Source organism: Myxocyprinus asiaticus, chromosome 23 (genome assembly GCF_019703515.2).
Source record: "Myxocyprinus asiaticus isolate MX2 ecotype Aquarium Trade chromosome 23, UBuf_Myxa_2, whole genome shotgun sequence".
Lineage (NCBI taxonomy): Eukaryota > Metazoa > Chordata > Actinopteri > Cypriniformes > Catostomidae > Myxocyprinus > Myxocyprinus asiaticus.
Genome location: NC_059366.1, coordinates 42899851 through 42914495, shown reverse-complemented (window position 1 = coordinate 42914495; position 14645 = coordinate 42899851). Strand labels below are relative to the sequence as shown.

Below are 14645 nucleotides of genomic sequence, written 5' to 3'. Positions count from 1 at the left end.
GAAAAGTTCTCCCAAATAGGAAATTCTATCATTATTTACTAATATTGTTCTAAACCTGTCCGCTGTTATTTTTCCTTGGAACACAGAAGGAAAAATGTAAAGAATCTTTATGCATCTCATCCCATACAACAACTCCAAAAAGGACAAAAACACCATAAAATTAGTCCATGCACTATACTCCAAATTTGCATCTAGTGTATGCATCTAGCTTGGAATATAGTAATTTTTTTATTTTTTACTTTTTTATTTTACAGACGTGGTCACTGAGCTTGTTTATGTGAACACCAGAAAGCCGTTTAGTGCAAGAAAGCTGCTTAAGGCTGTAAAGCTGCATTCCCGTTTACATGGACTGTGTTTGCGGCTTTCTCTTTAATCATGTAGACATATGGCTCGGTCAGTAAGCAGCTTTCTCCACAGCAACGTAATTTCCCTGCGACACCTGTGTAAATAACAAACATGGCATCCGAGGAAGACTTAGCTATTTTATTCTCCCTTGCTTCCAGAGTTGTTGCTATGTTTGTTTCCTAGTGAAATTGGTTGCAATAGTAGGGTTTCCCTCTAACATCAAACTCCGTGATTCCCACAGTGTACTTGAGTGCACACTTGAGGGACAGTAGTCGATTTTTGTTTTTAATTGGTCTGTATAAATGAGGATATTTTATAGTGTATTTTCTTTTCCCTTTCCCCAATGTACTACCAGAAATGTTGAATTCTTTCTGCTGTGTTGACTTGTTGATATGATGTAGGGCTCTATTTGAGGTGTTAACGCTAATCCATCCTGTATGTGTCCTGGGACAACGCATCTCACCTGCCAATCAACCACTGCACTAAAACAGAGTGTAAGCTTTGCCGGTTACGAGCAGCTTAAAATGGAAAAAAAATGCCTGATCCATGCATACATGCACAAACACGGGAACATCACGGATCTTCTTCAGTGTGTTTGATATCAACAGATGAGAAGCATGAACAAGTTTGTGCTTGGACTAAATTTCAGATGCATCTGGGTGAAACAGCGTGCTGTTTTTTCTGCGCTTTCTTTGTCTTTTATTACTTTGTTGCATTTTAATGTCATGACATAGTGATTGATGTATGTCATCATAAAACCGAGATCCTCCCCCAGAAATCCGATCACAAGTGGTCACAGGAGATGCATTTAAGGAACCAGATGTGAACAGTTGTGTCTCGCCTGACCACATGATCAGATCATCCGAGATGCATCTTAATACCATGTGTAAACGGGGTCATAGTTCTCATTTAAATGCCGTTCAGAATGCAACTTTCTGCTAAAAGCTTGGAATAAACCATTTTCTTATTAAGTGCATGTATACCTGGTCACTGTGAAATGTTATTGTATGGCAAGAGCTGCATAAAGATTCTTAGAAAATTGTGACTTGTTTTTTTTGTGGAAAAAATAACAGCGTACGTGTTTGGAACAACATGAGGGTGAGTAAATAATGACAATTTTCATTTTTGGTTGAACTTTTCCTTTAACGAGCAGTGTTTTAAAAGTGAGAGTGAAATCCAGCAAGATGAAGGAAACTAAAAACAACTGAACAGGAAATGAGAGAAGGATCAGAAAGGAAAAAAAAATGGAGAGAGCTAAGCCAAGAAAACAAGGATGAAACTGAATAAAGTGCTTAAAAGGGGACGAGCGGCATAAATTGGATGGAAATAAGGTAAACGTTCTCATCCTCTCTGTGTGGGCAGTGTTTCTACAGGTGTCCGTGTAAATCAAGGAGGTTGTTACCATTGAGATGTTTGTGTTCTTATGCAGGCATGTCATAAACAACCATTTTAGTCAACCATGGTCATGTGGGTAGAGTTTGTTAGCTTTTACTTGTGATACACCCATTTATTCAGCCTCAGTTTTTTCCTCACAATAGTATTTAAAATGATTATTTTAAGTACTGGGAAATGACAACAGCTGAATTCAAACTTTACAATTTACATTTTAATTGCTAAAACAATTTTAGATTTTAAATTGTCCTCTTGCAGTCTGAATTGAAATGCCAGACTCTGTGGAGTAATAAATGGATAATGAAATAAATAAGCAGCACAGCTTTTCTATTGTGTTTAAGTTGGTTGGTTAGTTGCAATAGCATACATGCACCGCAGCATCATTACAGTGATTTTCAAACGAATGGCTCTAGAGACTTTTTTTATTGTATTTTTAAAGTAGGTCAAAATTATTTGCAAATTGTTCTAAATTGGTCACACAACACACTCACTCACTGAAGTGGTTGGAGCGTTTTTTTATGTGGCACAAATACAATTAGGATCTATGGTGATGGGTCGACGAAAGATGTTGTGAGTTGTTTTTACTCTTTCAACTTTGGCTTTTCTTTGAACTCTCTTTGACATTCAAGTGGATACCCTGCCACTTATTGTTGCCTCAGACTGTCGATTTAATTGGGGCTCATTGGGTAAAATAGGCCAAGATTGGGTGATTTTGAATATGTTGTGGTATCAGTGTTTGTTAGCTCAAAACACACCCACCTGCTGTCTTGGCTTGAATATGTAATCTTTGTCAAATGTGTTCATCATCAGCCAGGCATATTGACAGCTAGTATTAGTGTTGGGAATGTGATTTTACTCTTGAGCAGGACTTTACGCCCCTAGTGCACTAGCCTCACCTTCAGCCCCTCTGTCTCCCTACATTAGTTTTCCATCATACTCAATAACATCACACTCTCTCCCCCTGTCTAACTCAAACTATTGATACTATTAAAGAAGCCGGAAATAAGTTTACAGATTCACTGAAGCATGAAATGAAAGTAGGGATGCACAGTATATATGACATGCTCTATCAAAATGAGTGGGATGATGCAATGGACTGTTTTTGGAAAAACAAAAAAATTAATCAGAAACAATTTTTGACTGCTTTCATAATGTTATCATGAAATTCAAACTATAAATGTTGTTTTTATGCTTTTTAAGTCCGTCTTCTCAAAAACAAGGTTTTTGTAACGGCCATCTTTCAAATGATTGTATCTCCACAATAGTTTGGGATAGAAACATAAAAATTAAATAATTAGAAAGCTTTTACTTCAGTGCATACAGATTCTGGGTCAATGTGATTCTAAATGAGTGAGAAGGTCACACATAAAAAAGGAACTGTTTAAGGTACAAAGCCGTCACTGGGGTGGTAGCCTTGTTTTGGGTAATTACCTGTATTTAAACCTTTAAAGAGACAAAAAGGTACGCTTTTTGTTCCCAGAGTAACAAAACATATAAATGTACCTTTAAAGATACACATACAATTATGTAACCAAAACGAGTTTTACATTTTAACTAGATGTAGAAAAATCCCCTTTAGGGTATTAACCTGGTGACGGCCCTTGTACCTTAAACTACATTGTTTTCTGAGAGTGGATAGTCTGACGGGGACCTGTTAAAAGATAATTATTTTCATGTTGCAGCAGATAACCAATATTGTACATCTGCTGTTTTGCTTAAAACTACAGTATTCTTTCTAATACATTAAACCTTCTAAAACAGTATGCCCTCTAAATCTCATGAGTTTTATGTGCTTCAATTCTCTTTACCATAATGAATATATATATATACACACTGGCAGCCAAAAATTTGGAATAATGTACAGATTTTGCTGTTTTGGAAGGAAATTGGTATTTTAATTCACCAAAGTGGCATTCAACTGATCACAAAGTATAGTCAGGACATTACTGATGTAAAAAACAGCACCATCACTATTTGAAAAAAGTCATTTTTGATCAAATCTAGACAGGTCCCATTTCCAGCAGCCATCACTCCAACACCTTATCCTTGAGTAATCATGCTAAATGGCTAATTTGGTACTAGAAAATCACTTGCCATTATATCAACCACAGCTGAAAGATATTTGGTTTGTTAAATGAAGCTTAACATTTTCTTTATTTTTGTTTTTGAGTTGCCACAGTATGCAATAGACTGGCATGTCTTAAGGTCAATATTAGGTCAAAAATGGCAAAAAAGAAACCGCTTTCTCTAGAAACTCATCAGTCAATCATTGTTTTGAGGAATGAAGGCTATACAATACTTGAAATTGGCAAAAAACTGAAGATTTCATACAAAGGTGTACACTACAGTCTTCAAAGACAAAGGACAACTGGCTCTAACAAGGACAGAAAGAGATGTGGAAGACCAGATGTACAACTAAACAAGAGGATAAGTACATCAGAGTCTCTAGTTTGAGATATAGACGCCTCACATGTCCTCAGCTGACAGCTTCATTGAATTCTACCCGCTCAACACCAGTTTCATGTACAACAGTAAAGAGAAGACTCAGGGGTGCAGGCCTTATGGGAAGAATTGTAAAGAAAAAGCCACTTTTGAAACAGAAATACAAAAAGAAAAGGTTTGAGTGGGCAAAGAAACACAGACATTGGACAACAGATAATTGGAAAAGAGTGTTATGGATCTTAACCCCATTGAGCTTTTGTGGGATCAGCTAGACAGTAAGGTGCGTGAGAAGTGCCCAACAACATCTATGGCAAGTGCTACAGGAAGTGTGGGGTGAAAAATCACCTGAGTATCTGGACAAACTGACAGCTAGAATAACAAGGATCTGCAAAGCTGTCATTGCTGCACGTGGAGGATTTTTTGATGAGAACTCTTTGAAGTAGTTTAAGTAATTTTTCATGTTATTAATGTCCTGACTATACATTGTGATCAGTTGAATGCCACTTTGGTGAATAAAATTACCAATTTCTTTCCATAAGAGCAAAATCTGTACATTATTCCAAGTGTACAATCCGCCAGTGTGTGTGTGTGTGTGTGCGTATATATATAAACTCAGTAAAAAAAAGAAAAGTCCTCTCTCTTTCAACTTCTTTTATTTTCAGCAAACTTAACATGTGTAAATATTTGTATGAACATAAAAAGATTCAAGACATAAACTGAACAAGTTTCACAGACATGTCAAAATCAAAAGTAACAGTCAGTATCTTGTGTGGCCACCAGCTGCATTAAGTACTGCAGTGCATCTTCTCCTCATGGACTGCACCAGATTTGCCAGTTCTTGCTGCGAGATGTTACCCCACTCTTCCACCAAGGCACTTGCAAGTTCCCGGACATTTCTGGGGGGACTGGACTCACCCTCCGATCCAACAGGTCCCAGACGTGCTCAATGGGATTGAGATCCGGGCTCTTCGCTGGCCATGGCAGAACACTGACATTACTGTCTTGCAGGAAATCATTCACAGAACAAGCAGTATGGCTGGTGGCATTGTCATGCTGGAGGGTCATGTCAGGATGAGCCTGCAGGAAGGGTGCCACATGAGGGAGGAGGATGTCTTCCCTGTAATGCACAGCATTGAGATTGCCTACGATGACATATACATTACATTTACATTTATGCATTTGGCAGACGCTTTTATCCAAAGCGACTTACAGTGCACTTATTACAGGGACAATACCCCCGGAGCAACCTGGAGTTAAGTGCCTTGCTCAAGGACTCAATGGTGTTGGCTGTGGGGATTGAACCAGCAACCAGTTATTACCAGTTATGTGTTTTAGCCCACTAAACCACCACCACTCTACAGTCATGACAACAAGCTCAGTCCGATGATGCTGTGACACACCGCCCCAGACCATGACGGACCCTCCACCTCCAAATCGATCCCACTTCAGAGTACAGGCCTCGGTTTAATGCTCATTCCTTCGATGTTAAACACGAGTCCGACCGTCACCCCTGGTGAGACAAAACCGCGACTCGTCAGTGAAGAGCACTTTTTGCCGGTCTTGTTTGGTCCAGTGAAGGTGGGTTTGTGCCCATAGGCGACGTTGTTGCCAGTGATGTCTGGTAAAAACCTGCCTTACAACAGGCCTACAAGCCCTCAGTCCAGCCTCTCTCAACCTATTGCGGACAGTCTGAGCACTGATGGAGGGATTGTGCGTCCCTGGTGTAACTCGGGCAGTTGTTGTTGCCATCCTGTACCTGTCCCGCAGGTGTGATGTTCGGATGTACCGATCCTGTGCAGGTGTTGTTACACATGGTCTGCCACTGCGAGGATGATCGTCTGTCTTTCCTGTCTCCCTGTAGCGCTGTCTTAGGCGTCTCACAGTACAGACATTGCAATTTATTGCCCTGGCAACATCTGCAGTCCTCATGCCTCCATGCAGAATGCCTAAGGCATGTTCACGCCAATGAGCAGGGACCCTGAGCATCTTTCTTTTGGTGTTTTTCAGAGTCAGTAGAAAGGTCTCTTTAGTGTCTTAAGTTTTTATAACTGTGACCTTAATTGCCTACTGTCTGTAAGCTGTTAGTGTCTTAACGACCGTTCCACAGGTGCATGTTCATTAATTGTTTATGGTTCAATGAACAAGCATGGAAAACATTGTTTAAACCCTTTACAATAAAGATCTGTAAAGTTATTTGGATTTTTACAAAATTATCTTTAAAATACAGTATCTTGAAAAAGGGACGTTTCTTTTTTTGCTGAGTTTATGTATATATATATATATAATATTATTATATTATTTAGGGATTTAAACATCATGGGATTATTTATTGTACTGCCTTTAATTCATGCAAAAAAAAAAAAAAGCCTTATACAATTATTGTTATTCAATAAATAAAATACTGCTTTACTGTAATGAGAATCTTTTGATCATCACCACTGAGAATAATGTTGATTTCCAAACAATCTCGAAAGTAGAAGAATTTTAAGGGAAAACGTGCTTTGGGGGAAATAATTTCACAATATAATTACATTTACAGTATATTGTGCATCTCTACAAAAAAAAAGAAGTTTCAAATGGTTTAAAGCAATTCTAAAAGATTTAGAGATACATAATTGAAATACAAGCAAATTGTAAGACAGCTTGAGGGTGTAATTAGATTTTTTAGGATCTTTATACTCAGTAAAGTATACTCTTCCTCTCTCATTTCTTTCTGTCCATACATTTGCTAAACGTCTTTCCTCATTCCCTCATTTTTTTTGTGCTCGTCTTCTCCCTTGTCAAATTGTTGTAATTTCCTTCGTCCTTCTAATCATCCCTCCATCACTCTGAAGGTGAGGCTAGTGCCAGTCAGATTTGAGGACCCGGGCTTCCTGGCATCCTACAAGCAATCAGCGGCGCTGTACGCCTGCTACCAGATGACCGTTCACGGCGACCCTCCGTACGAGTGCGGGGAGAGCGAGGTACAGAATTAAACCATGTCATGTACTGTATTCTCTGACTGCACGAAACACCTCAATCGATTGACCTGGCATTTTGCTTGCTAACTCACCAAATCCAATATTACGTAAATCACTTGTAAGCATTAGCTTATTTATAGACACAGAATCTACACCCACAAAACTTTAAATAAAAGGTAAGCAGAATTAATGAGCACTTTTCTGTTCAGTTTTATTATATGATTGTGTTGATGGAATGATTACGAAGGTGAAGTGGTGATTTGTAAACCTGAAAATATTTCATGCACCCAAACTAAAGTCACATAGCTTAAGCTGCATCTGCCACATTGATTTGTGCAACTTACAGGCAGCACTATTGATGACCCCGTTGATGAGTTATGTAACAGTCGGGCAGCAATAGACAAGTGTGTGAATAGTGAGTCGTTGGCAATCTATCAGCAAGATACCATAACATTTCATTACAACACACACAGGTTAAAATTACTCGTAGCTTTGTGTATCTGTCTTCATTTGTGTCTGTCCATTTCTATTACAGGATGAAAAGCTGCTACAATAGTTATATAGTGCTTGCTGAACAAATTTAGAGCGGTTTCCATTTGAAGATATGTTAGCATTGACTAGATTGGCCAATAATTCACCTTTGTTTTGGTAGAGAGCGAATTAAGACTGAGTGGATTTGTGGAGATGTGAGCGAGTGAAACTCTTTTACTGTATGCTATTTCAATTTTAGACTGGGCTGGGCAGCTGCACAGACCCTGCTCTCTCAAACACAGCTGTAACTCAATTACTTGTCATGAAAGTAGCAACATGTGTAGTCTGGGAGTTTGTAGGATATCCATTCAATCTTAAAATGCTGTCGAGAGGACAAAGGGAGGCCAAGGGAAATCAAATTTATATTAAGAGTTATTTTACAAAAGGCTTCGGTGGTTATGCTAAAAGTAGGGGTGTTCACGAGTAATCGGTTAATTGAGTAATCGTCCTGCACCAGCTAGTTGGCTATTAAAAAGACTACTTGCATACATTTGCCTGCTGTGGGCAATGCTGAATTATAATGTGCGTTCCTTCTGAATCTCACACTAAATCATGCAGTTACAGTACAATGGAGTCTACTTGGTGGGGGTGGGGTGGTGTATGTGTTGTCGAGGAGCTTTTGAAAGCAAAGCCCAATGGAAATGGAAATACTTGTGATATTCTGATCCTTATTGAATTCTACTGTGGTATTTGGTTCTTGTTGGAGTCATGCAAACCAACGGATGAGGATCTGCTTTTATCAGCGGAAAGAAATTGCGACGCGGTTCAAGAAACTTGGGAGCGTATCAGACCAGTATGTGTATTAAATCTCTGAACACTGACAGAGCTTATTTTATAAAAATACAACTTATACCACTTGTTTTTCTGAGTAATAACATGTAAAATGCAAAAAATATGTGATAGACTTTATGTAGACTCATGCCCTAATGCCATTGGTTTCTGTGTAAGCTGTTGGTGAGTGTTTTTTACTGTTATTTTTAAATATTTTTATATATATATATATATATATATATATATATATATATATATATATATATATATATATATAATTTATTTTTATTATTTATTTTTTTATTAATGCATATACTTCATTTGATTTTTTTCTCCAATAGTTTGTTGAAGATAGCTTCTTTTGAAACCTTTCTTGGTAACGTTTGTGAATAAAACAAAATAAAAATTTCACGTGCGTGTCATACTTGTTAGAAATGTGCGTGTCATACTTGTTATAATCAAGTACTCGTTTTTTTCTTTTTGTAGGGTTCGAGTACTCTACTACAAAATAACTTGAAAATGCCCATTATTTGCCAAAAGGCTGCACAGTAAAATGTAAGAAAAAACAAAAGGGTAACAAATATAGGGAAACATTGGTGCCTGATTTTGGAGATTTCAAGTTTGCAGTTTCACACATTGTTTGCTTTCTGTGTTGTTGCTTTCTGTCTTGTGCATTCTCAGCATTGCCACAAGGGGTACTAAAGCGTTTTTTTTTTTTTTACTGTTTGTTTTCTCTTTCAGTTTAATGTCACAATGAATTCAAAATTGACATTTCTTTTATTGTAAACGATTTATCCATGCACATTATTATTTTTTAAATGTTTTGCCCTCTTAAAGATACACTCAGTGTTTTTTCCCCATTAAAAAAGTTTTACTCCTAAAGAAATTAATTTTGAAACATATGTATAAAATCATGACAGCTCACATGAGATGAGGACTCTAGTCAGATCAGTAACCTTATAAAAGCTGTTTTATTCTACACAGAGAGGGTCCCCTCATGTGGGCTGCCATTTTAGAATCACATGACCAGCTGAATACTACTCGCTTAATCTCAGTAACCATCATGTTATTGGACACTTTCACTCTTGGATTAAATTAATCAAGGCAGATTGTGAATAGTGAATTTCTACAATGGCAACTGTAACTGAAAACTATTGATTTTGAATGATGCTGCATCCCCACCACTAGCTGTTACTGTAAGTCCAAGATGACACGAGCAAAAAGTAACTGAGTGCAACTTTAATCTTTAATTAAAGACAATACCCCCCCCCCCCCATTCGCAACAAATTCTCTTCTCTGCTGACAGGTTTCAACCCCTCCCCTCCAGCCACCTGTCAATCACATGAACTGTCGCAACAATTGGCAAACAGCATGATGATAAGGTTTATTTTATGTTGCTCCCCTCCTCAAACCCTCTTCCCTATCTCCAAACTACCCTGTTAGCGTGCCCGTTGGCTTGAATGTTTACACTTTGAAGAAGGATGGATATTGGAGAATTTGTGTTTATGTTGCGAGGACAAGTGGCTGGAGTTTATTTATATTTTTTGTGCAGCTGGAGATTTCTTGGGATGTACAGTTTGAGTAAGTGTTCTTTATTCAGTATGTTTGTTGTGATTAAGAAAAATAGATATATAGTTTTTTACTCGCTTGTTTCTCATTCATCTGTATTGGCAAAACAGCTCCCGTCTCATTGTAAGCGAAGACCGCGATGTGCTGTGTGTGTTTGTGGGCTGGTTATGTTGCAGTGTTGACCGTTAGATTATTCAGTTCTCAAAACGTTTGAAAAGCTGGCCGGTATTGAGATCGCTTCTCAAATTTTCCCGGTAAACGACTTTGGCATGAGCAGCATGGTGGAAAGGGGTGTGCGTGTGTTACTTTAAACTGAAGCCTATTGGCTATTTGTACAAGTAGGACGAGCCTCAATTCCTGTTTCAGTAGGAAAACAGCGAATCGAACAGCGCTCATCAAGGCAATTCAGTGCAACTTTAACTACTATCGTGGTAGAGGAATAGTTTAGTAAACACTACTGCACACACTCCTTTGCTGTCTACATATTTATAGCTAGCTACCTGAATAATAACACATACAGTTTTATGGCACAGACATTTGAACGTAACTTTATCGCCCCCTTGAGTACCGAGGTACCTTGTTTACTGCCATAGGAACGCAAGAACGCTTATTGAGCATGGGGCCGTGTGCTTGCTATGATTTGTGTAATTGCGTAGAGTACTGTATGTTTCTGGCCTTAATCACTCGTTCACTGTTAGGATGAGGAGTTAGCAGAGAAGTAGACAGACGTTAAGTGTGAACAGGATGTGGAGCTACTTGACATTCTCAGTAACCTGAGAGAGGCCTTTGTCCCCCTCAGGCCTGGAAACTGACCCGACTCTGCCAACAGCAAATGAAGAAATCCTCCAGCTCGCAAAATGCAGGAATTAATAAATAATAAAAAGTTGTCAGAGCTGACACACTCTCGCCAGATTCTTTCCTGGTGCCATAACAGAGCGCTATTTATATTTATAGTGTAGAAGGTGAGTGTATGTTTGCATTAGAACATTATGGTCAAGACAGAAATTCCACTTAGAAAGAAAGCAGGAGATGTGAAAAACATGGGTCTCTATAAAGTGATTGTGAAGGGTTCGTTGGATTGCACTACATTTTTTTTTTTTTTTTTTTTTTTTTGCTGGATATTATAATCGCTATTATTAATGTCAGTTAATAGAAGTTACATTAAATACATTTGCTCAACTTCATGCTACATTTTAATGTCAGTTACACATCCAAAACGAGCTGAGAACTGTTGAGCTGAATTTAGTGCTCTTTTATACATCAGTAAATGAACTACACATTGGCCCACTAATAAAATGATAAAAACGAAACTGTTATGAAATTGAGTAAACTGTCCACAGAAATTATTAGAACTCTCCCATTATAATCACTGAAGCCATCACTCACTGCGGGTGTACACTATTTGATATAGTTCAGCGCAAGCTCACTGACGCTCAGAACGGAGTTCTTATTATAAATGAAGATGTATACAATGCACAATTAATTGTTTACACCACGTCTATGTCTTGTTAATTTTAATGGGAGTGTTCTTGTTTTGTTGCGTCACTCATTTGCAGTCTATTTACGATGCAAGCAAGCTGCGAAAGGAAAGGTATACAAAATAATTTCAAATTACCGACTATGCTTTTCATGTTTGTTTCTTTAGCTTCTTTTCGAGATTCAGGTGATGTTTCTTCAGCGCTAATTTTTTAATTCCTGCGAACATGCATTCAGGGCATCAGACTTTTTAAAACCTGGGCGTTATGATGTTTTTCAGGACCATAGGACTATAGACTAATTTAAGTGTCTCTGATTCCCATTGCATTTTCATTGCTCAATGGACATGTCTGGGATTGGCTAGAATACTCAACCGCTGCCAAAACCCACTAAAAATAGAAACCTTTGATGCAACAGGAGTAGACACGATTAGTTAATCTGCCAAATGTATAAATGTAAATGTAACCTCGATTACGTTTTCGATTAATTGTGCAGCTCTTGGTGTTCACACTATAGTGATTGCCAGCTATAATCTGAACGAAAGTCGAAAAACTTGGCGAAAAAATGTAGTTAAACTTGCACATGAACATTTTACTTTTTTTTTCTCTCTCTCTCATTTAAAATGTATGCATGTCAATTCCATGTGGGCCTAAAGGATATTTTCATTTGTGAACAAACTAGCTCTGTCCCAAAAACCTAGTGAGCTGCCTTGCCATTTACTGCCACGATAGGCTGTTACATTCTAAGGCAGAATCCAAACTTAAATAGAGCCTCATAAATAGACCTGTAACATGTATTAAAGAACATGGGGTCAATTTTGATTTCTATTTATTAATGGCAGTAAATGAGGCATATTCCAGATTGTTCTGTAAATCTTTTACATTTAGCTAAAGATGTCTTAAAGCTGCCTTGCACATGAAAAATGTCAATGTCCAAGATTATAACTACTTAAATGAAGTATGGTATTACCTCATTACCTCTCTGACAGATGTAGGTTGATCTAAACAGTAGATTTCATGGTCAGTTAAGAACCAATCCCTCATGTTCACTAAATTCTGCTTAATTTCAAATTAGCAGAGCGCTAAATCCCATAGAGCCATTCCACTTCCTGTTCTGGTCAGAGTTCACATCTATTTGTTTATACTAAAGGTCATTTTGGAACGCTTCAATACAACCGACTTGAAGTGTTACAGAGAGAATGATGCTGTTGCAAACTATTCTTGAATATATGGTTGGAAGATATAGCTAAAATATGTGTAAAAAGCTAAATGTAGCAATATAGCTAAACAATTTAAAAATCTCAATATTCATTTGAATTAATATTAATTTTGACGAACAGCCATTTGTCAAAATTATCATTCATAAGTGGTATGAAATTTTTAATGCAAGTAGTAAAATACAGTAAAAATGCTCCAATGTAACAATACATAGTAATAAACAATGTTTACCTACATATATTTTTAATGAAACATTTTAATACATGAAAAATTGTAAGCAGGGACTCCAATTAACATTTTTGAGTGATGATGCAAACAAATGTTTAATTCATTTGTGCAAACAGACAAGTCAGCAAATCTAACGGCATTTTTGGTTGAAATCAGAGACATTCACATCAAGATCACTAACCACAATCAGTTGCTTGAAAATGAATGGGAAAGTTTGCATGAGAAAGAGTGTACACAATTGATGAATGAAGAGGAGAACTCACTCTTCTGTAAGAGCAAGATGCTTTTTTAATGAGCGAGAGAGATTAGTGCACCATTACGTCCAATCACAAACCCAGAATGTATGATTGAAATGGGTCACTTTTTAAAAAAAACAAAAATTATAATTTTTTTTTTTTTACAAAGATTATGTGTATGATTCTAAATCTTTACAGAGAGTGTAATGTTACATTTAAAAATAATATGTTACATTACTGCATTCTTCTACTGGTAAAAAGAAACAAAATATGCGGCTACAATGCTTTTCGCATTATTTGGGTATGCATTATTTTTTTTCACCATCAGTTGGCTAGAGTTTTTTCATTTCCAAAATCGTAGCGCTATGCTTGGTTTGCAGGTGTTATTTTTATTCAAAGTGGAACTGTTTGTCTCAACCCCCCCCCCCCCACCCCATGCAGTGACAAGAAAGACTATGTGAACCCTTTGGAATTATCTGTATTTATGTTTAAATGTATCTTAAAATCTGGTTTGATCTACATTTACATTTATGCATTTGGTAGATGCTTTTATCCAAAGCGACTTACAGTGCACTTATTACAGGGACAATCCCCCTGGAGCAACCTGGAGTTAAGTGCCTTGCTCAAGGACACAATGGTGGTGGCTGTGGGGATTGAACCAACAATCTTCCGCTTACCAGTTCAGTGCTTTAGTCCACTACACCACCACCACTCTTCATCTAAGTTATAAAAATAAAGAACAAACAGAATCTGTTTTAACTAATAACACACATATTATTGTATTGTTCTTGTACTTATTGAATACATTATTCAAACATTCACATGGAAAAAGAATGTGAACCCCTAGGCTTATGAAGTCAATAAAAGTCAGGAGTTGGCAAAGCTGGCATCCAATTAATGAAACGAGATTGAAGGTGTGGATTAAAGCTACTTTGACTTATAAAAAGCACTCAAACATTTTGAGTTTGTTATTCACAAGAAGCATCTGCTAAAGTGGACCATGCCTCGCAAAAAAAGAGATCTCTAAAGACCTACGATCAAGAATTAGTGCTTTACGTTAAGCTGGAAAGGGTTGCAAAGTTATCCCGAAGAGCTTAGATATTCATCTATCCACAGGTAGACAAATTGTCTATAGATGGAGATGATTTAGTACTGTGGTTTCTCTCCCTAGAAGTGCCATCCAGTCAAGATGACTCAAACAGGGTTCCCACAGACATGGAAGACCTGGAAATATAAGGGAATTTTAAAATTGCGATTTCCAGGCCTGAAAAATCATGGAAATTTATAAAATCTTCAAAGTCATGGAAAAATCATGGATTTTTTTTTATTTTTTTTTTTTTTTTTTTTAATAGTTAATATATTTTTATTTATTCTGCTCTGTCCTAAAATATTGAATTGGGGTGTTACGTTGCACTGGATTAAAAACACACGGTGAAGAGTTTAAAATATATCATGCTATTTAGAATACCTGACCCAAG

General features: G+C 37.3%; 1 protein-coding gene across 4 annotated transcripts in view; it reads left to right on the top strand.

The window, feature by feature from the left end:
• The window catches only part of LOC127413537 (arginyl-tRNA--protein transferase 1-like), a 132991-nt gene that overhangs the window by 44368 nt on the left and 73978 nt on the right, over positions 1 to 14645 (top strand). For 2 of the 4 annotated variants that reach the window (XM_051650769.1, XM_051650766.1), the window contains exon 7: positions 7014 to 7142. The exons of the other annotated variants lie outside the window; for them this stretch is intronic. In XM_051650769.1, the coding sequence (XP_051506729.1) occupies positions 7014 to 7142 (129 nt within the window). The remainder of the gene's footprint in view (positions 1 to 7013; positions 7143 to 14645) is intronic. 4 annotated transcript variants of the gene reach the window in all.